Source organism: Salvelinus namaycush, unplaced genomic scaffold (genome assembly GCF_016432855.1).
Source record: "Salvelinus namaycush isolate Seneca unplaced genomic scaffold, SaNama_1.0 Scaffold18, whole genome shotgun sequence".
Lineage (NCBI taxonomy): Eukaryota > Metazoa > Chordata > Actinopteri > Salmoniformes > Salmonidae > Salvelinus > Salvelinus namaycush.
Window position 1 is genome coordinate 353192 of NW_024058563.1, and position 22445 is coordinate 375636.

The following is a 22445-nucleotide window of genomic DNA, read 5'->3' on the forward strand; positions in this document are numbered from 1 at the left end:
TTCCCTAACATGTAATTATATCAAGAAGACTTTAGAACTGCCCTGATAGGCTCTTTATTGACAACTCTAATAGGACAATTTGGGTTGACATGGAAGAAGAACTTAATGCCCCATTTAGAGCATCATATTATCTGAGTCAACACTTAAATGTGGGACTGCAGAATCCCATAATGTCCCAAACTAAGAAATATGGAGTCAGATAAATAAGAGACGGATATCTTCACCTTTACTGACAATCTCTGGTTCGTTATGGAACATCCATAAATACTAATTAGGAGAAAAGGTGGTTGTCTGGAAAGACTGGGATCAATCAATCAATCAAATGTATTTATAAAGCCCTTCTTACATCAGCGGATATCAGAAAGTGCTGTACAGAAACCCAGCCTAAAACCCCAAACAGCAAGCAATGCAGGTGTAGAAGCACGGTGGCTAGGAACAACTCCCTAGAAAGGCCAAAACCTAGGAAGAAACCTAGAGAGGAACCAGGCTATGAGGGGTGGCCAGTCCTCTTCTGGCTGTTGTCGGGATGAGATTATAACAGAACATGGCCAAGATGTTCTAATGTTCATAGATGACCAGCAGGGTCAAATAATAATTATTGTTTTGTTTTAGCCTCAACACTAATACATTTCACTTTTGCTTTTAGTGTCAACTTGAATTAGAGTGTGGCTGTGGAAGACTGGTCCCTTGATGTCAGCAAGTGTCTGAGTACCAATGATCTCCATGATTCCATCCCATCATTCCAAGGTTCACAATCTTTCTGAAGAATGCCAACTCTATTCAATAGTCCACTTTGCAACGAGCAAACTTTCTCTGTGTCCAGACGACTCACACATATTGTCCTCTATCACCAGCATGAACCACATGTTCTAATTACCTGTGGAGTTAATGGGTGTGGGAAAACAAATAGATGTTTCAGTATCTATCGGTCACACATCTACCAAAACCACAGAGAGCTTTTCAGAGACAACTTAGATGAGAATTGCCCTCATGATGAATGAGAGACTGGGACTAATCCCATTGAAGATGACACGAGCGATGTAGAGAGTCTGCCAGAGGCTGAATATGTTCAAGCCACAGAGATCAACACTGAGCAGCTAATTGAAGGTCTCTAAAACAATATCTGTCTTTTTATTTAGTAAATCAGGAAAGAACACTGCATCCCAGCTACGGTACAGAATAACATTGTTGAGGGGCTCAGAACCATTGTTGATGCATTATGACACTACAGTGATCCCCTCAGGTTTCATCTGACAAATAAACTAATAAATGTGGTTGAACAGGACCATCTCAGGGACTTGCTTAACAACTCTGCAGTATTTGAGGAATGCATTAGATGGATCAAATCAAATCAAATTTTATTTGTCACATACACATGGTTAGCAGATGTTAATGCGAGTTTAGCGAAATGCTTGTGCTTCTAGTTCCGACAATGCAGTAATAACCAACGAGTAATCTAACCTAACAATTTCACAACAACTACCTTATACACACAAGTGTAAAGGGCTAAAGAATATGTACATAAAGATATATTAATGAGTGATGTGACAGAACGGCATAGGCAAGATGCAGTAGATGGTATAGAGTACAGTATATACATATGAGATGAGTAATGTAGGGTATATAAACATAAAGTGACATAGTTTAAAGTGGCTAGTGATACATGTATTACATAAAGATGGCAAGATGCAGTAGATGATATACAGTACAGTATATACATATACATATGAGATGAGTAATGTAGGGTATGTAAACAATATATTAAGTGGCATTGTTTAAAGTGGCTAGTGATACATTTTTTACATACATTTTTCCATTATTAAAGTGGCAGCAGCCACTAAATGTTAGTGGTGGCTGTTTAACAGTCTGATGGCCTTGAGATAGAAGCTGCTTTTCAGTCTCTCAGTTCCAGCTTTGATGCACCTGTACTGACCTCGCCTTCTGGATGATAGCGGGGTGAACAGGCAGTGGCTCGGGATAAGTTCTGAGTGGATGCTGGAGCATTACTGTGTGAAAGAACTGGGCGTGGTCAGGACAATTGAAGTACCACTGAGCAACAAAGAAGGTTATAAAACAAGGTCATTTCAATACAGCTACATTTCCCCCAGGCTACACGAATATAAAGAGACATGAGACAAAACAATCATAATGAATCAGATTACATGGCCCCCAGGCTACATGAATATAAAGAGACATGAGACAAAACAATCATAATGAATCAGATTACATGGCCCCCAGGCTACATGAATATAAAGAGACATGAGACAAAACAATCATAATGAATCAGATTACATGGCCCCCAGGCTACATGAATATAAAGAGACATGATACAAAACAATCATAATGAATCAGATTACATGGCCCCCAGGCTACATTAATATAAAGAGACATGAGACAAAACAATCATAATGAATCAGATTACGTGGCCCCCAGGCTACATGAATACAAAGAGACATGAGACAAAACAATGGACCTGTTGAATGTAATAAGTTATTAGACCTCTATGATTAATTTCAATCGCCATTTCTACCAGCTAAAGTGAGATGTTTAGATTACAGAACATTTGAGGACACATACTGTAATATAAAAGGAAGCCACACCCCTACGTATAAGAGTCTGTATAGTTTCTGACACTGACTCCAACTGAGGTTCCCAATGTGAGGGGTTTGGAAATAGTATATGAGGAAAATCTGTTTCATATTCAAAGTGATCTGATAACTTCAATCCTCTATGATAGACGTGTAGATCCCTCCGGAGCTCCCTGCAGTCCACCTGTTTAGGAGTTGGTATGAAAGTCAGTCCACCTGTTTAGGAGTTGGTGTGAAAGTCAGTCCTCTTTCTAGAACCTCACTCTCGGTTTGGTTGAGCCCAATGGGACATTGATGGTCAAGACCTCAAATAGGTTGTGAAGTAGTATGGACATATTGATGGAACGAGGTCACTAAACTGGTGGTTAGACAGGGTAGATCCAAGAGCCTCTGCTGCCATCTAGAGGGTGTTTCTCTGTACTGCTTGACACATGGAGACTCAATGGAGGCCCAGTGGATAGACAGGGTACATCCAAGAGCCTCTGCTGTCATCTAGAGGGTGTTTCTCTGTACTGCTTGACACATGGAGACTCAATGGAGGCCCAGTGGTTAGACAGGGTACATCCAAGAGCCTCTGCTGTCATCTAGAGGGTGTTTCTCTGTACTGCTTGACACATGGAGACTCAATGGAGGCCCAGTGGTTAGACAGGGTACATCCAAGAGCCTCTGCTGTCATCTAGAGGGTGTTTCTCTGTACTGCTTGACACATGGAGACTCAATGGAGGCCCAGTGGTTAGACAGGGTAGATCCAAGAGCCTCTGCTGTCATCTAGAGGGTGTTTCTCTGTACTGCTTGACACATAGAGACTCAATGGAGGCCCAATGCAAGTGCTCAAAGTAAGACCCAAACAATTGTTTGTCAGGTTGGGATCTATAAAGCAGTATGTTCTTTATTTAATAGCAACTGGTTCATAAAAAGAGAGTGCCTGGAATAGTCGGTTACTGAAGACATTGCCGAAAGTTATTAATTGATTCTTAAAGAATAAAACTTGTTTTATAAATCATGATCCTCATCTTGAAGAGTCACCTCAGACAGTATTCATAAAGAGTAGGAGAGCTGATCTAGGATCAGTTTAGCCTTTTAGATCATAATGAATCAGATTACATGGAGACGGGGACCTGATCCTAGATCATAATGAATTAATAATTAATAATCATAATTGTTTAATGCATGTTAACATTAGAAGCCTCCTCCCTAAGTTTGTTTTATTCACTGCTTTAGCACACTCTGCCAAACCGGATGTTCTAGCCGTGTCTGAATCCTGGCTTAGGAAGACCACCAAAAATTCGGACATTTTCAGCCCTAACTACAACATTTTCAGACAAGATAGAACGGCCAAAGGGGGCGGTGTTGCAATCTACTGTAGAGACAGCCTGCAGAGTTCTGTCCTACTATCCAGGTCTGGACCCAAACAATTTGAACTTCTTCTTTAAAAAATCCACCTCGCTAAAAACAAGTCTCTCACCGTTGCCGCCTGCTATAGACCACCCTCTGCCCCCAGCTGTGCTCTGGACACCATATGTGAACTGATTGCCCCCCATCTATCTTCAGAGCTCGTGCTGCTAGGCGACCTAAACTGGAACATGCTTAACACCCCAGCCATCCTACAATCTAAGCTTGATGCCCTCAATCTCACACAAATTATCAATGAACCTACCAGGTACCACCCCAAAGCCGTAAACACTGGCACCCTCTTAGATATCATCCTAACCAACTTGCCCTCTAAATACACCTCTGCTGTTTTCAACCAAGATCTCAGCGATCACTGCCTCATTTTCTGCATCCGTAACGGGTCTGCGGTCAAACGACCACCCCTCATCACTATCAAACGCTCCCTAAAACACTTCAGCGAGCAGGCCTTCCTAATCGACCTGGTCGGGGTATCCTGGAAGGATATTGATCTCATCCCGTCAGTAGAGGATGCCTGGTTATTTAAAAAAAAAATGGCTTCCTCACCATCTTAAATAAGCATGCCCCATTCAAGAAATTTAGAACCAGGAACAGATATAGCCCTTGGTTCTCTCCAGACCTGACTGCCCTTAACCAACACAAAAACATCGTATGGCGTTCTGTATTAGCATCGAACAGCCCCCGTGATATGTAACTTTTCAGGGAAGCTAGAAACCAATATACACAGGCAGTTAGAAAAGCCAAGGCTAGCTTTTTCAAGCAGAAATTTGCTTCCTGCAACACAAACTGAAAAAAGTTCTGGGACACTGTAAAGTCCATGGAGAATAAGAACAACTCCTCCCAGCTGTCCACTGCACTGAAGATAGGAAACACTGTCACCACCGACAAATCCACTATAATTGAGAAATTCAATAAGCATTTTTCTACGGCTGGCCATGCTTTCCACCTGGCTACCCCTACCCCGGTCAACAGCACTGCACCCCCCACAGGCCCAAGCCTTCCCCATTTCTCCTTCTCCCAAATCCAGTCAGCTGATGTTCTGAAAGAGCTGCAAAATCTGGACCCCTACAAATCAGCCGGGCTAGATAATCTGGACCCTTTCTTTCTAAAATTATCTGCTGAAATTGTTGCCACCCCTATTACTAGCCTGTTCAACCTCTCTTTCGTGTCGTCTGAGATTCCCAAAGATTGGAAAGCAGCTGCGGTCATCCCCCTCTTCAAAGGGGGGGACACTCTTGACCCAAACTGCTACAGACCTATATCTATCCTACCCTGCCTTTCTAAGGTCTTCGAAAGCCAAGTCAACAAACAGATTACCGACCATTTCGAATCCCACCATACCTTCTCCGCATATCTTAACCGCCATCGATAAGAAACAATACTGTGCAGCCGTATTCATTGACCTGGCCAAGGCTTTCGACTCTGTCAATCACCACATCCTCATTGGCAGACTCGACAGCCTTGGTTTCTCAAATGATTGCCTCGCCTGGTTTACCAAATACTTCTCTGATAGAGTTCAGTGTGTCAAATCGGAGGGTCTGTTGTCCGGGCCTCTGGCAGTCTCTATGGGGGTGCCACAGGGTTCAATTCTTGGACCAACTCTCTTCTCTGTATACATCAATGATGTCGCTCTTGCTGCTGGTGAGTCTCTGATCCACCTCTACACAGACGACACCATTCTGTATACTTCTGGCCCTTCTTTGGACACTGTGTTAACAACCCTCCAGGCGAGCTTCAATGCCATACAACTCTCCCTCCGTGGCCTCCAATTGCTCTTAAATACAAGTAAAGCTAAATGCCTGCTCTTCAACCGATCGCTGCCTGCACCTGCCCGCCTGTCCAACATCACTACTCTGGACGGCTCTGATTTAGAATATGTGGACAACTACAAATACCTAGGTGTCTGGTTAGACTGTAAACTCTCCTTCCAGACTCACATCAAACATCTCCAATCCAAAGTTAAATCTAGAATTGGCTTCCTATTCCGCAACAAAGCATCCTTCACTCATGCTGCCAAACATACCCTCGTAAGATTGACCATCCTACCAATCCTCGACTTCGGTGATGTCATTTACAAATTAGCCTCCAATACCCTACTCAATAAATTGGATGCAGTCTATCACAGTGCCATCTGTTTTGTCACCAAAGCCCCATATACTACCCACCACTGCGACCTGTATGCTCTCGTTGGCTGGCCCTCGCTTCATACTCGTCGCCAAACCATCTGGCTCCAGGTCATCTACAAGACCCTGCTAGGTAAAGTCCCCCCTTATTTCAGCTCGCTGGTGACCATAGCAGCACCCACCTGTAGCACGCGCTCCAGCAGGTATATCTCTCTGGTCACCCCTAAAACCAATTCTTCCTTTGGCCGCCTCTCCTTCCAGTGCTCTGCTGCCAATGACTGGAACGAACTACAAAAATCCCTGAAACTGGAAACACTTATCTCCCTCACTCGCTTTAAGCACCAGCTGTCAGAGCAGCTCACAGATCACTGCACCTGTACATAGCCCATCTATAATAATTTAGCCCAAACAACTACCTCTTTCCCTACTGTATTTATTTATTTATGTATTTTGCTCCTTTGCACCCCATTAGTTCTATCTCTACTTTGCACATTCTTCCACTGCAAATCTACCATTCCAGTGTTTTACTTGCTATATTGTATTTACTTCGCATCCATGGCCTTTTTTTTTTGTTGCCTTCACCTCCCTTATCTCACCGCACTTGCTCACATTGTATATAGACTTATTTTTCTACTGTATTATTGACTGTATGTTTGTTTTACTCCATGTGTAACTCTGTGTTGTTGTATGTGTCGAACTGCTTTGCTTTATCTTGGCCAGGTCGCAATTGTAAATGAGAACTTGTTCTCAACTTGCCTACCTGGTTAAATAAAGGTTAAATAAAATTTAAAAAAATAATGAAATCAGAATCAGAGAGGGGGACCTGATCCTAGATCATAATGAATCAGATTACATGGAGAGAGGGACCTGATCCTAGATCATAATGAATCAGATTACATGGAGAGGAGGGACCTGATCCTAGATCATAATGAATCAGATTACATGGAGAGGAGGACCTGATCCTAGATCATAATGAATCAGATTACATGGAGAGGGGGACCTGATCCTAGATCATAATGAATCAGATTACATGGAGAGGAGGACCTGATCCTAGATCATAATGAATCAGATTACATGGAGAGGGGGACCTGATCCTAGATCATAATGAATCAGATTACATGGAGAGGGGGGACCTGATCCTAGATCATAATGAATCAGATTACATGGAGAGGGGGACCTGATCCTAGATCATAATGAATCAGATTACATGGAGAGGGGGATCTGATCCTAGATCATAATGAATCAGATTACATGGAGAGGGGGACCTGATCCTAGATCATAATGAATCAGATTACATGGAGAGGGGGACCTGATCCTAGATCATAATGAATCAGATTACATGGAGAGGGGGACCTGATCCTAGATCATAATGAATCAGATTACATGGAGAGGGGGACCTGATCCTAGATCATAATGAATCAGATTACATGGAGAGGAGGGACCTGATCCTAGATCATCACTCCTCCTCTGGGACACCACCTGTATGAAACAGAACACATAGTTGTAAAGTCTAGTTACAGCAGGTGTTTACTGCCATCTAGTGGAAGATACCAATAAAACACTTTGTAATCAGGGTGGGGAGGTGGCTGAGCTGAAACAGAAAGTAAATTTGTTCTTTTTTACAGGATCCATTTTGAGACGACAGAGCAGAAAACACTACATGGAGAGAACTGACAAATAAAGTAAGTATTTCTGAAAAAGTATATATTCTAATGGACAGAGTAAGAGAATGAATATCTGTAATGAGATATTACTAGATATTACTAGTTAGTAGAACTGGTACTTGAGCTGAGTTGCTGACAGACAGCAGTTTTCAAAGTGTAAACTAATCAGTAGGCCGACATGTTACCAGTAAAACGTCTGGTAAAGATGGTGGAGGAGCTTTTCAATTATATGGTTTTATGTTTATCTCAGGGTTTCTCAATCCTTTTGTTCTTACCAGCACTTACACACCTGATTCAACTAATCATCACATATTTTAAGACAGTTTAATATTTGAGGCATACAAATGAACATTCTCAAATTAAAACGTTTTGGTTTGTAGGACTGCTTACAAGTATTAAAGTCCTACAGTAACTCACATTTTGGAGGAAAAAAACACAGCTAAACTTGGTTTCGAGTAAATTATATGTTTATCAAAAATAACGTAAGAGAGATGTCTTGAAGAAACGCGTCTGGGTTTAGAACTCTGTGTCTCAGTGCGCTGCGACAGTGGGGAGTTCGTTTTGCATGGCCCGGTGCTACAGCTGAGTGGACATTTATTTTAAGGACCAATGGATTGGTCTAAAATGCGTAAACTCTGCTCACCCGGGGATCCGGGCAATGCAAAACTAATTCACCCAGTGACCGTTAGTTTATTTCCTGATCTGAAATGTAAAGTAACTTTGTATCCGACGCAGTTCCAGAATGTCTGTTGAAACTGTGACTCATATGGAACGTTAGAACAGCGGTGGAAACAGAACTCAGTTCTCAAACTGGAGTAAAAGGAAAGATTCCTTCATAGAACATGACTCAAGTAAAAGTGAAAGTCACCCAGTAAAAGACTACTTCAGTAAAAGTCTAAAAGTATTTGGTTTTAAATATAATTAGGTATCAAAAGTAAAAGTAAAGTAGGAATAATTTACAATTCCTTATATTAAGCAAACCAGACGGCATAATTTTCTTGTTATTTTAATTTACGGATAGCCAGGGTCACACTCCAACACTCAGACATCATTTAAAAACCAAGCATTTGTGTTTAGTGAGTCTGCCAGATAAGATGCAGTAGGGATGACCAAGGATGTTCTCTTGATAAGTGTGTGAATTAAACCATTTTCTGTCATGCTAAGCATTCAAAATGTAACGAGTACTTTTGGGTGTCAGGGAAAATGTATGGAGTAAAATGTACATCATTTTCTTTATGAATGCAGTGAAGTAAAAGTTGTTAAAATATGAAAAGTACTCTGGGAAGGCTTTCCACTAGATGTTGGAACATTGCTGCGGGGACTTGCTTCCATTCAGCCACAAGACCATTAGGGAGGTCGGGCACTGATGTTGGGTGATTAGGCCTGGCTCACAGTCGGCGTTCCACAGAATCGTCTATAATGTCATTTTATGATGTAGCGTTAAGATTTCTCTTCACTAGAACTAAGGGGCCTGAACCATGAAAAACAGCCCCAGACCATCATTCCTCATCCACCAAACTTTACAGTTGGCACTATGCATTCGGGCAGGAAGCGTTTTCCTGGCATCCGCCAAAACCAGATTCGTCCGTCGGACTGCCAGATGGAGAAGCGTGATTCATAACTCCAAAGAACGTGTTTCCACTGCTTCACAGTCCAATGGCAGCGAGCTTTACACCACTCAAGTCGATGCTTTGCATTGCACATGGTGATCTTGTGTGCGGCTGCTCGGCCATGGAAACTAATTTCATGAAGCTCCCGACGAACAGTTATTTTGCTGACGTTGCAGTTTGGAACTCGGTAGTGTTGCAACCGAGGACAGCACTCGGCGGTCCTAGATGTTTGTTTTTTGTGGTCCTAGATGTTTCTGTGAACTTGTGTGGCCTACCACTTCATGGTTGAGCCGTTGTTGCTCCTAGATGTTTCCACTTCACAATAACAGCATTCACATTTGACCGGGGCAGCTCTAGCAGGGCAGGAATTTGACGAACTGACTTGTTGGAAAGGTGGCATCCTATGACGGTGCCACGTTGAAAGTCACTGAGCTCTTCAGTACTGGTCATTCTACTGCCAATGTTTGTCTATGGAGATTGCATGGCTGTGTGTTCGACTTTATACACCTGACAGCAACGGGTGTGGCTGAAATAGCCGAATCCACTAATTTGAAGGGGTGTCCACATACTTTTGTATATATAGTGTACATTCTCTGTCCTGCTACTGGTAGGACTATAACATGTATGTAGGCTATAGCCGAGGTATAGACCAAGATCTGCATATCACTAACAACCCGCTATTATACATTATAACCTGGTCTACTTTACACAATATAACATCTACATATCACTAACAACCCACTACTATACATTATAACCTAGTCTACTTTACATAATATAACATCTACATATCACTAACAGCCCACTACTATACATTATAACCTAGTCTACTTTACATAATATAACATCTACATATCACTAACAACCCGCTACTATACATTATAACCTAGTCTACTTTACATAATATAACATCTACATATCACTAACAACCCTCTACTATACATTATAACCTAGCCTACTTTACATAATATAACATCTCTTACTTGATGCAAAAAACCTTTCTGAATGGATCAAAGATTTCCCCCTCAGATCAATCAGGTCCGTTTTAGCCCTTCTGTCTATATTCTCAGATACGTTTAGAAAATAACAGATTGAAAGAAAATAACAGATTGAAACAACAGATTGTTGTTGTACTGTCTATAACTACCTTAACAAACAGTGACTTATTATTATTATTGACAGTTACCATGGAGATTAAATGTCACAACTACATGTTCATGTGATGCATTAAATCACCTGACTGTTTCTATGTCTGTTAGTAAATGTTTTAATTCTAAGAGATAATGAATAAATGAGAACCATTCAAGAATTAGTTGTCAATGTGTTAACCACAACCAACATGTTGGATCTCTGTTTAGGGGACAGTGCTCTAAAATGAGTCTCTCTGTGGAGAGAGAGGGGGGCCCTGCCTCTAAAATGTATCACTCGGGGAAACATGACACCAAAGCTAAGAGGTAAGATGACAATTTTATGAAGAATTTATTATGTTAATTTCCAAAATAAATAGCTATCTTAAGATGAATGCACTTACTGTAAATCTCTCTGGATAAGAGCATCTGCTAAATCAGGGGTTCTCAATCCGGGGTCTGTGGAGGTACTGCAGGGGTTCTCAATCCGGGGTCTGTGGAGGTACTGCAGGGGTTCCACGGCACCCTGACTGTACTCGTTACAATTTAAGACATTTGATAGAATTTTCACACGACACAACCACTTTGCCTACTCTGAATTATTGACTAATATAATGGACTGCATATTTTATTAACCAATTCTGATGGTTGTTACAAGCAGAATTTTGACAATATTACCGTTATATCAACACACTCTTCACACCCGTTTAACAACTATAAATATCTTTGGCATAGTAGACATCAAGTCCCTTGCCAATAATGTTGCCTACAACGTTGCATACAATGTTCATTTTCATCTAACACATATTACACCCTAGATGCCTTCAATTGCCCAATTTATAGCCATGCCCAATTTAGGATTATTATTTAACAACGTGATGTTGCGCTCCAAAGGGATAACTTGAAATAACATGATGTAGATAACTAAATAATCAAAAGAAAAACGTGTTTATTATACACTCTTAGAAAAGAAGGTTCCTTATAGAACCAAAAAGGCTTCTATCACCTCCTTAATATATGGAATCACTAAAAGTTATATATATTTTGGGGTTCAGTGAAGAAGAACCTGTAGAGTTCTGATCAACGAAAGGCGAATGTTTTGAGGATGTGAACCCAGCAGCCCTCCAGTGGTCAGAACAATTCCGCCTGTTTTTTCCAGCGCCCTGACCGGGATTCAAACCAGCCACCTTTCAGCCACAGGTCCAACTCCTGCCACTGCTCCAACTCCTTAGCCACTGGGCGAAAACCTGAATTAATCTTCAGAAATAAGCATGAGTTAATCTGCCAAAATGAAGACAAAATGCTATCCAGACATACATGGTATATACATAATACATAATATAATATATATATTATACATAATTATTATACATAAATCATTGCCAAAAGCACAACACACACTGTTGCATGTAGGTCTATATTATTTATAGATTGATCATATAGAAATATAAAACATTATTTTTAACTACTACAAAGCAATTACATGTGGCTCAGGAACCACTGACTCACTGCATTATTCTATAGTATTATCAAGACACCTGCTGTTAACTCTTAACTACTTAGGACAGCTGACGAGGTGTCCTGAATATCTGACGACTAGGTGGGACTAGAGACTTCATGCATAGCTTTAATGTATACCCATAAGTGTAAAATGTCTTTATTCTCAGCACTTATACAACCAATGTTCTACTCTGAGACACATTGGCGATATGGGCCCAGATCTCAAAACATTGTTATAAAAAAACATAGAATGTTTGTTTAACATAATAATAAAAAATGAATATTACTAATGTAACCCACTGTAAAGACTGGGTTTAGTTGATTGTGTTGCACTGCTCATGTCCGCGTTCTGGAACTGTCCGCGTCCCCGTACAGAACTGTCCGCGTCCACGTTCGGTGTGGCGCCAATCATATTGTCCGGTTACGCGCAGAGTTGTCTGAGGTGATCTTGGGGAATAACGACGGAGTTCACTACAGTGTTGAGACACCGAAGTTCAGTGTTCAATTTACTTTTTTTCTTTACGGTCAGGGACAGTATGAGTGTAGTGTAAGGAATTGTATTAGATATTGGTAACTTGTTTTAACAACTTCTCAACATTAGCTATGGTTGACACAATATACACACTCCCTTTTATATTGGACATAAGCTGGACTCATTGGACAAATGCACGACACCCACAACTCCCCTCCCCCATGACAATCACTCAGACACACACAACTCAGGGTTGGAGCTCCAGACAAAGAACTACCTCAGGAACCAATGGAACGTGGACACCAGGCCTGTACAGGACTACCCAAGACCCAGATCGTCCAATCGGAAGGCCAGACTCGCAGATCAACCTACTTTGCTTGTTGTCTATATATAAAACTGAACAACTGTGGAAAACTCCCTCTTTTCCTGACGACCCCATACGGATCAGATAGAAGGAGCCGTGCTGCACGCTTTGCATAATATTTTCACACTTGAATAAACCTGCCTTATTATAAAATTATCCACCTCGTCCTATGTCTCCACTTGGTCTCCTGTCTCAAGTAAAACGAATTATCAACAGTAAACAACCTCGGAATAGAAAAGACAAGAGTGCGTCTTCCAGCCCACCAATAAATTACATCATTCAACCCTCCCGGTTAGTAAATTTACCTCAACATGCCCCCGGAGAAGGAAGAGTAACGACACCAGCCTTTTAGCGGGGCTGACTACAACGCTCGCGTTGCTAAATGAATTTCGTTATTAAAAATGACACACTGCTCGGGCGCGGCAACGAGTGTCAGAAAGTCAGTTCTATTTGTGACGCAGTTCACGCTTCATCTCCTCATTGGTTTATAGAAGCAGGTACCCACGTGCCTTCTCCTCATTGGTTTATAGAAGCAGGTACCCACGTTCCATCTCCTCATTGGTTTATAGCAGCAGGTACCCACGTGCCATCTCCTCATTGGTTAATAGAAGCAGGTACCCACGTTCCATCTCCTCATTGGTTTATAGAAGCAGGTACCCACGTGCCATCTCCTCATTGTTTTATAGAAGCAGGTACCCACGTGCCATCTCCTCATTGGTTTATAGAAGCAGGTACCCACGTGCCATCTCCTCGTTGGTTTATAGAAGCAGGTACCCACGTGCCATCTCCTCATTGGTTTATAGAAGCAGGTACCCACGTGCCATCTCCTCATTGGTTTATAGAAGCAGGTACCCACGTGCCGTCTCCTCATTTAGCAATAAACATAAATTAATATAACTTCTTTAAACAATAAAAGCTAATTTACGAACATTTCTGAAAATGGATATATAGCTTTTTGGAATGAAACTCTTCTTATGTTTCCCCATCTGAGCTCAGAGTAGATGAGAGATGTAATGTTTGTCTCTGTTGTGTTGAAGACCAATCAAGCAGGAGAGACCAGCCTCCCCTGTACCCAGCTGTGTGTCCATGAAGAGTGACCGGTCTATGGATCAACCTATGACGTTTAGAGAGGGAGACTTTTCTACTGAACAAAGGTAAGAAGAACTCATGGGTCATGGTCAGTGAGTTAAACAACACTGTCTCTAGTCATTTCTCCTCTCCCATTTTCCCATTTCTATTTGTTGTTTTCATAATCCATAGGCTAATCATTTTGTCCATTTTCATAGTTCTAAAACAATATTAAACAAACACAACATTCCCTCCCTGTGTGTGTGTGTGTGTGTGTGTGTGTGTGTGTGTGTGTGTGTGTGTGTGTGTGTGTGTGTGTGTGTGTGTGTGTGTGTGTGTGTGTGTGTGTGTGTGTGTGTGTGTGTGTGTGTGTGTGTGTGTGTGTGTGTGTTTGTGCACTCCCTGGAATGGGAGATGTAATCTCTATCCTGATTGCCTAGTCACTTTTACCCCTACATGTACATAATACCTCAACTACCTGGTACCCCTGCACATTGACTCAGTACTGGTACTCCTTATAGTCTCATTATTACCTCAACTACCTGGTACCCCTGCACATTGACTCAGTACTGGTTCCCCTTATAGTCTCATTATTACCTCAACTACCTGGTACCCCGGCACATTGACTCAGTACTGGTACTCCTTATAGTCTCATTATTACCTCAACTACCTGGTACCCCGGCACATTGACTCAGTACTGGTTCCCCTTATAGTCTCATTATTACCTCAACTACCTGGTACCCCTGCACATTGACTCAGTACTGGTACTCCTTATAGTCTCATTATTACCTCAACTACCTGGTACCCCGGCACATTGACTCAGTACTGGTACTCCTTATAGTCTCATTATTACCTCAACTACCTGGTACCCCTGCACATTGACTCAGTACTGGTTCTCCTTATAGTCTCATTATTACCTCAACTACCTGGTACCCCTGCACATTGACTCAGTACTGGTACTCCTTATAGTCTCATTATTACCTCAACTACCTGGTACCCTGCACATTGACTCAGTACTGGTACTCCGTATAGTCTCATTATTACCTCAACTACCTGGTACCCCTGCACATTGACTCAGTACTGGTACTCCTTATAGTCTCATTATTACCTCAACTACCTGGTACCCCTGCACATTGACTCAGTACTGGTACTCCTTATAGTCTCATTATTGTTGTTTTATTGTGTTACTGTTTGACTGGTACTGTATATATGGACATATTGTTGTTTTATTGTGTTACTGTTTGACTGGTACTGTATATATATACATATTGTTGTTTTATTGTGTTACTGTTTGACTGGTACTGTATATATGGACATATTGTTGTTTTATTGTGTTACTGTTTGACTGGTACTGTATATATAGACATATTGTTGTTTTATTGTGTTACTGTTTGACTGGTACTGTATATATAGACATAGTGATGTTTTATTGTGTTACTGTTTGACTGGTACTGTATATATATACATATTGTTGTTTTATTGTGTTACTGTTTGACTGGTACTGTATATATGGACATATTGTTGTTTTATTGTGTTACTGTTTGACTGGTACTGTATATATATACATATTGTTGTTTTATTGTGTTACTGTTTGACTGGTACTGTATATATGGACATATTGTTGTTTTATTGTGTACTGTTTGACTGGTACTGTATATATAGACATATTGATGTTTTATTGTGTTATTGTTTGACTGGTACTGTATATATGGACATATTGATGTTTTATTGTGTTACTGTTTGACTGGTACTGTATATATGGACATATTGATGTTTTATTGTGTTACTGTTTGACTGGTACTGTATATATAGACATATTGTTGTTTTATTGTGTACTGTTTGACTGGTACTGTATATATAGACATATTGATGTTTTATTGTGTTACTGTTTGACTGGTACTGTATATATAGACATATTGATGTTTTATTGTGTTACTGTTTGACTGGTACTGTATATATGGACATATTGTTGTTTTATTGTGTTACTGTTTGACTGGTACTGTATATATGGACATATTGATGTTTTATTGTGTTACTGTTTGACTGGTACTGTATATATAGACATATTGATGTTTTATTGTGTTACTGTTTGACTGGTACTGTATATATGGACATATTGTGAAGTATGTGACTCAATAGGCTCTTAAGGATTAAAGTGTAACTGAGATGAAGTGAATCAGTATCTGTATGTGACAACTCAGTATTAGGAGGATGTTCTTAATGTTTTGTACACTCAGTGTAACGGGCTTCCTCCTTCTCTTCATCCGAAGAGGAGTAACAAGGATTAGACCAACGTGCAGCGGGTTGTGAATACATAATGATTTATTATAAAGACTAAGACAAACACGAAAAACACTTGATCCTTTTACAAAACAACAAACGAAGTAGACAGACCGGGACTACGAACTTATATACAACGAAGAACGAACGAACAAGTACTGATACAAACAAAACGAACTCACGATACAGACCCGTATGGTGCAACAAACACTGACACAGGAAACAATCACCCACCACAAACAGTGTGAAAACACCTACCTTAATATGACTCTCAATCAGAGGAAATGAAAAACACCTGCCTCTAATTGAGAGCCATATTAGGTCACCCTTTAAACCAACATAGAAACAGAAAACATAGACTGCCCACCCAAACTCACATCCTGACCAACTAACACATACAAAAACTAACAGAAAACAGGTCAGGAACGTGACACTCAGTGTATGTTTGTTGCTTTATGTAATGTATATAATCTATTAATATATCATGTTGATATAGTTTAATGCTTTATGTAATGTATATAATCTATTGATATATAATGTTGATATAGTTTAATGCTTTATATAATGTATATAATCTATTAATATATAATGTTGATATAGTTTAATGCTTTATGTAATGTATATAATCTATTAATATATAATGTTGATATAGTTTAATGCTTTATGTAATGTATATAATCTATTAATATATAATGTTGATATAGTTTAATGCTTTATATAATGTATATAATCTATTAATATATAATGTTGATATAGTTTAATGCTTTATGTAATGTATGTAATCTATTGATATATAATGTTGATATAGTTTAATGCTTTATGTAATGTATGTAATCTATTGATATATAATGTTGATATAGTTTAATGCTTTATGTAATGTATCTAATCTATTGATATATAAGGTTTATATATTTTATGATGTAGTTTCAAGGTGATTCATTATGTTTTCCAGAATCTCCAACCAAACTCAGTCTCTCCAGAGATCAGTCTCTCCAGTTGCCAGTCATCTGTCCATGAAGAGTGACTTCTCTATGGAACGTCCTATACATTTTAGTAATGGATCAGGGACCTTTGACCCCAGGTAAGTTACTGGTCAAAATTGATGATATTACTATTGAAGAATCTTCAAGATCTGAAACCAGATATATTTTGTGTATCTGAGTATTTGACTGGTACTGTATATATAGACATATTGTTGTTTTATTGTGTTACTGTTTGACTGGTACTGTATATATAGACATATTGATGTTTTATTGTGTTACTGTTTGACTGGTACTGTATATATGGACATATTGATGTTTTATTGTGTTACTGTTTGACTGGTACTGTATATATGGACATATTGTTGTTTTATTGTGTTACTGTTTGACTGGTACTGTATATATAGACATATTGATGTTTTATTGTGTTACTGTTTGACTGGTACTGTATATATAGACATATTGTTGTTTTATTGTGTTACTGTTTGACTGGTACTGTATATATAGACATATTGATGTTTTATTGTGTTACTGTTTGACTGGTACTGTATATATAGACATATTGTTGTTTTATTGTGTTACTGTTTGACTGGTACTGTATATATAGACATATTATATAGTATATTATGGCCTCATTATTGTTGTTTTATTGTGTTACTGTTTGACTGGTACTGTATATATAGACATATTGATGTTTTATTGTGTTACTGTTTGACTGGTACTGTATATATAGACATATTGATGTTTTATTGTGTTACTGTTTGACTGGTACTGTATATATAGACATATTGATGTTTTATTGTGTTACTGTTTGACTGGTACTGTATATATGGACATAGTGTTGTTTTATTGTGTTACTGTTTGACTGGTACTGTATATATAGACATATTGTTGTTTTATTGTGTTACTGTTTGACTGGTACTGTATATATAGACATATTGTTGTTTTATTGTGTTACTGTTTGACTGGTACTGTATATATAGACATATTGTTGTTTTATTGTGTTACTGTTTGACTGGTACTGTATATATAGACATATTGATGTTTTATTGTGTTACTGTTTGACTGGTACTGTATATATGGACATATTATATAGTATATTATGGCCTCATTATTGTTGTTTTATTGTGTTACTGGTTGACTGGTACTGTATATATAGACATTGATGTTTTATTGTGTTACTGTTTGACTGGTACTGTATATATAGACATATTGTGAAGTATGTGACTCAATAGGCTCTGAAGGATTAAAGTGGAACTGAGATGAAGTGAATCAGTATCTGTATGTGATCAGGGACCTTTTACCCCAGGTAAGTCACTGGTCAGAATTTATGATATTACTGTTGAAGAGGAGAATCTTCAAGCTCTGAAACCAGATGTATTTTGTGTATCTGAGTATTTACTGTAAAGCATCTGCTTATCATTTGTTGTTTATGTCATATATTTGAAGACACTGAGTGGACAAAACATTATGAACACCTGCTTTTTCCACGACGTAGACTGACAAGGTGAATCCAGGTGAAAGCAATGATCCCTTATTGACGTCACTTGTTAAATCCACTTCAATCTGTGTAGATGAAGGGGAGGTTACAGGTTAAATAATTAGCGTCAAGCCTTGAGACAGCTGAGACATGGATTGTGTATGTGTGCCATTCAGAGGGTGAATGAGCAAATCAAACTATTGAAGTGTCTTTGAACGGGGTAGTTGGTCTGAGGCACACCGGTCTGTGAAGAATCTAACATTCTAGTAATGGCTCTGTGGACATGTTATTCATTCCAGAGGCTCCTACCACACTCAGACAGCACAGTATACTGTTCCCAGCTGTCTGTCTATGAACAGTGACTTCTCCATGGATCGTCCTGTTAATTCCAGTGGTGCTGGATCAGTTACCTTTGACCGAAGGTACGTCACAACATTTTTGTTGTTGTAATGTGTCATTTGAGAATGTTCAATATGTCTCTCTCTCTCCTTTATCTCTGTGGTGGATGGTCTACTCTGTTAGAGGATCAGTATCTCTCTCCTTTATCTCTGTAGTGGATGGTCTACTCTGTTAGAGGATCAGTATCTCTCTCTCTCCTTTATCTCTGTAGTGGATGGTCTACTCTGTTAGAGGATCATTATCTCTCTCTCTCTCCTTTATCCCTGTAGTTGATGGTCTACTCTGTTAGAGGATCAGTATCTCTCTCTCTCCTTTATCTCTGTAGTGGATGGTCTACTCTGTTAGAGGATCAGTATCTCTCTCTCCTTTATCTCTGTAGTGGATGGTCTACTCTGCCAGAGGATCAGTATCTCTCTCCTTTATCTCTGTAGTGGATGGTCTACTCTGTTAGAGGATCAGTATCTCTCTCTCTCCTTTATCTCTGTAGTGGATGGTCTACTCTGTTAGAGGATCAGTATCTCTCTCTCTCCTTTATCTCTGTAGTGGATGGTCTACTCTGTTAGAGGATCAGTATCTCTCTCTCTCCTTTATCTCTGTAGTGGATGGTCTACTCTGTTAGAGGATCAGTATCTCTCTCTCCTTTATCTCTGTAGTGGATGGTCTACTCTGTTAGAGGATCAGTATCTCTTTCCTTTATCTCTGTAGTGGATGGTCTACTCTGTTAGAGGATCAGTATCTCTCTCTCCTTTATCTCTGTAGTGGATGGTCTACTCTGCCAGAGGATCAGTATCTCTCTCTCCTTTATCTCTGTAGTGGATGGTCTACTCTGTTAGAGGATCAGTATCTCTCTCTCTCCTTTATCTCTGTAGTGGATGGTCTTCTCTGCCAGAGGATCAGTATCTCTCTCTCTCCTTTATCTCTGTAGTGGATGGTCTTCTCTGCCAGAGGATCAGTATCTCTCTCTCTCCTTTATCTCTGTAGTGGATGGTCTACTCTGCCAGAGGATCAGTCCAGGTGTGCAGTGTGTCAGCAGGTTCTGAGGGATCCAGTCTCTATCACCTGTGGACACAGGTTCTGCAGACAGTGCATCACCAGATACTGGGAGAAACCTGCTCCTTCAGGAGACTATGACTGTCCTCAGTGTAGAAAGAGATCCAGGACACGTCCTCTACTACAGCACCTGAGTGAACCCAATGAAGCAAGAGGCTCTGTAAACCATAAAGACAGTCTGCAGAGAGCTGTAGTAAACCATAAAGACAGTCTGCAGAGAGCTGTAGTAAACCATAAAGACAGCCTGCAGAGAGCTGTAGTAAACCATAAAGACAGCCCGCAGAGAGCTGTAGTAAACCATAAAGACAGTCTGCAGAGAGCTGTAGTAAACCATAAAGACAGTCTGAAAGGGAGGTATGAATGTGTGATAGAAGGCATGGAAAAAGCAGGGCATCAAACTCCCCTCAACAGGATTTACACAGAGCTCTACATCACAGAAGGAGAGAGTGAAGGGGTTAACAATGAACATGAGGTGTGGCAGCTGGAGACGGCATCCAGGACACCAACCTCACATGACACAGCAATCCACTGCAATGACATCTTTAAACCCTTACCTGGCCAAGAGAGAAGCATCAGAACTGTGCTGACCAAGGGCATCGCTGGCATCGGAAAAACTGTCTCTGTGCAGAAGTTCATCCTAGACTGGGCTGAAGGGAAGGCAAACCAAGATGTGGACATCATATTTGTGCTTCCTTTCCGGGAGCTGAACTTGATCAAAGATCTCCAGTACAGTCTTCTCAGACTTTTAAATGACTTCCACACAGAACTAGACATAGGCAATGCAGAGAAACTCACTGCCTGTAAAGCTATGTTCATCTTTGATGGTTTGGATGAAAGCAGACTTCCATTGGATTTCCAGCACAATGAAAAGGTGTCTGATGTCACCCAGACATCATCTGTTGATGTTCTGCTGACAAACCTCATCAAGGGGAATCTGCTTCCCTCTGCTCTCCTATGGATAACCTCCCGACCAGCAGCAACCAATCAGATCCCCCCTAAGTGTGTTGACCAGGTGACAGAGGTACGAGGGTTCAGTGACCCACAGAAGGAGGAGTACTTCAGGAAGAGATTCAGTGATGAGGACCTGGCCAGCAGTATCATCTCACACATAAAGAAATCAAGGAGCCTCCACATCATGTGCCACATGCCAGTGTTCTGTTGGATTTCAGCAATAGTCCTTGAACACATGTTGAGTACAGACAAGAGGAGAGAGATGCCCACGACTCTGTCTGAGATGTCTATACACTTCCTGCTCATTCAGACTAGCTTGAAGAACCAGAAGTATCATGGAAGAGATGAGATGGATCAAGAGGAGCTCATGGAGTCAGATAAGGAAATTATTCTGAAGCTGGGGAAGCTGGCGTTTGAAAATCTGGAGAAGGGTAATCTCATGTTCTATGAAGAAGACCTGAAAGAGTGTGGCCTTGATGTCAATGAAGCCTCAGTGTACTCAGGAGTGTGCACACAAATCTTTAAAGAAGAGTCTGTGTTATTTCAGAGAGTGGTGTACTGCTTTGTTCATCTGAGCATTCAGGAGTTTCTCTCGGCTGTCTACATGTACCACTGTTACACAACCAAGAACATGGATGAACTGAAGCCCTTCCTCAAGAGAAAGTCTAGAGCCGCGTCTGAAGAGCTAACCTTGGATGAGCTGCTGAAGAGGACCGTGGATAAAGCCTTGGAGAGTAAGAATGGACACCTGGACCTTTTTGTCCGCTTCCTTCATGGCATGTCACTGGAGTCCAATCAGAAACTCCTACGAGGTCTGGTGACACAGACAGGAAGCAGTCCAGAGAGCGTCCAGAAAACGATCCGATCCCTTAAGGTGATGCAGAGGAAGAACATCTCCCCTGAGAGGTGCATCAATCTCTTCCACTGTCTGATAGAGATGAAAGACCATTCAGTACAGGAGGAAATCCAAGAGTACTTGAGGTCAGAGAACAGATCCAAAAACCTCTCCCTTGCTCAGTGTTCAGCGCTGGCCTACATGCTGCAGATATCAGAGGAGGTTCTGGAGGTGTTTAACCTGAAGGAATACAAGACATCAGAGGAGGGTCGTAGGAGACTGCTCCCAGCTGTGAGAGGCTGCAGGAAAGCTCTGTAAGTATTCATGTAAATATTGCACCCCTAAATAAATTGTAGTTACAGCAGTATTTTCATTGGCTGACTGGCTCTGTAAGTAGTCATGTGACTATCCCTCAGACCAAACTTTACTGTATGTAGGAACAACAGTATTTTCCTTGGCTGACTGGCTCTGTAAGTACCCATGTGACTATCTCAGACCAAACTTTACTGTATGTAGGAACAACAGTATTTTCATTGGCTGAATA

General features: G+C 40.5%; 1 protein-coding gene across 1 annotated transcript; it reads left to right on the plus strand.

The window, feature by feature from the left end:
- Positions 1–13898: 13898 nt before the first annotated feature.
- LOC120037642 (NLR family CARD domain-containing protein 3-like) lies at positions 13899–22219 on the plus strand. The gene is made up of 3 exons (XM_038983642.1): positions 13899–14012; positions 17159–17287; positions 20047–22219. The coding sequence occupies exons 1-3, from the start codon at positions 13945–13947 to the stop codon at positions 22217–22219; spliced, it is 2370 nt and encodes a 789-aa protein (XP_038839570.1). The 5' UTR covers positions 13899–13944.
- The last annotated feature ends 226 nt before the right edge of the window (positions 22220–22445 follow it).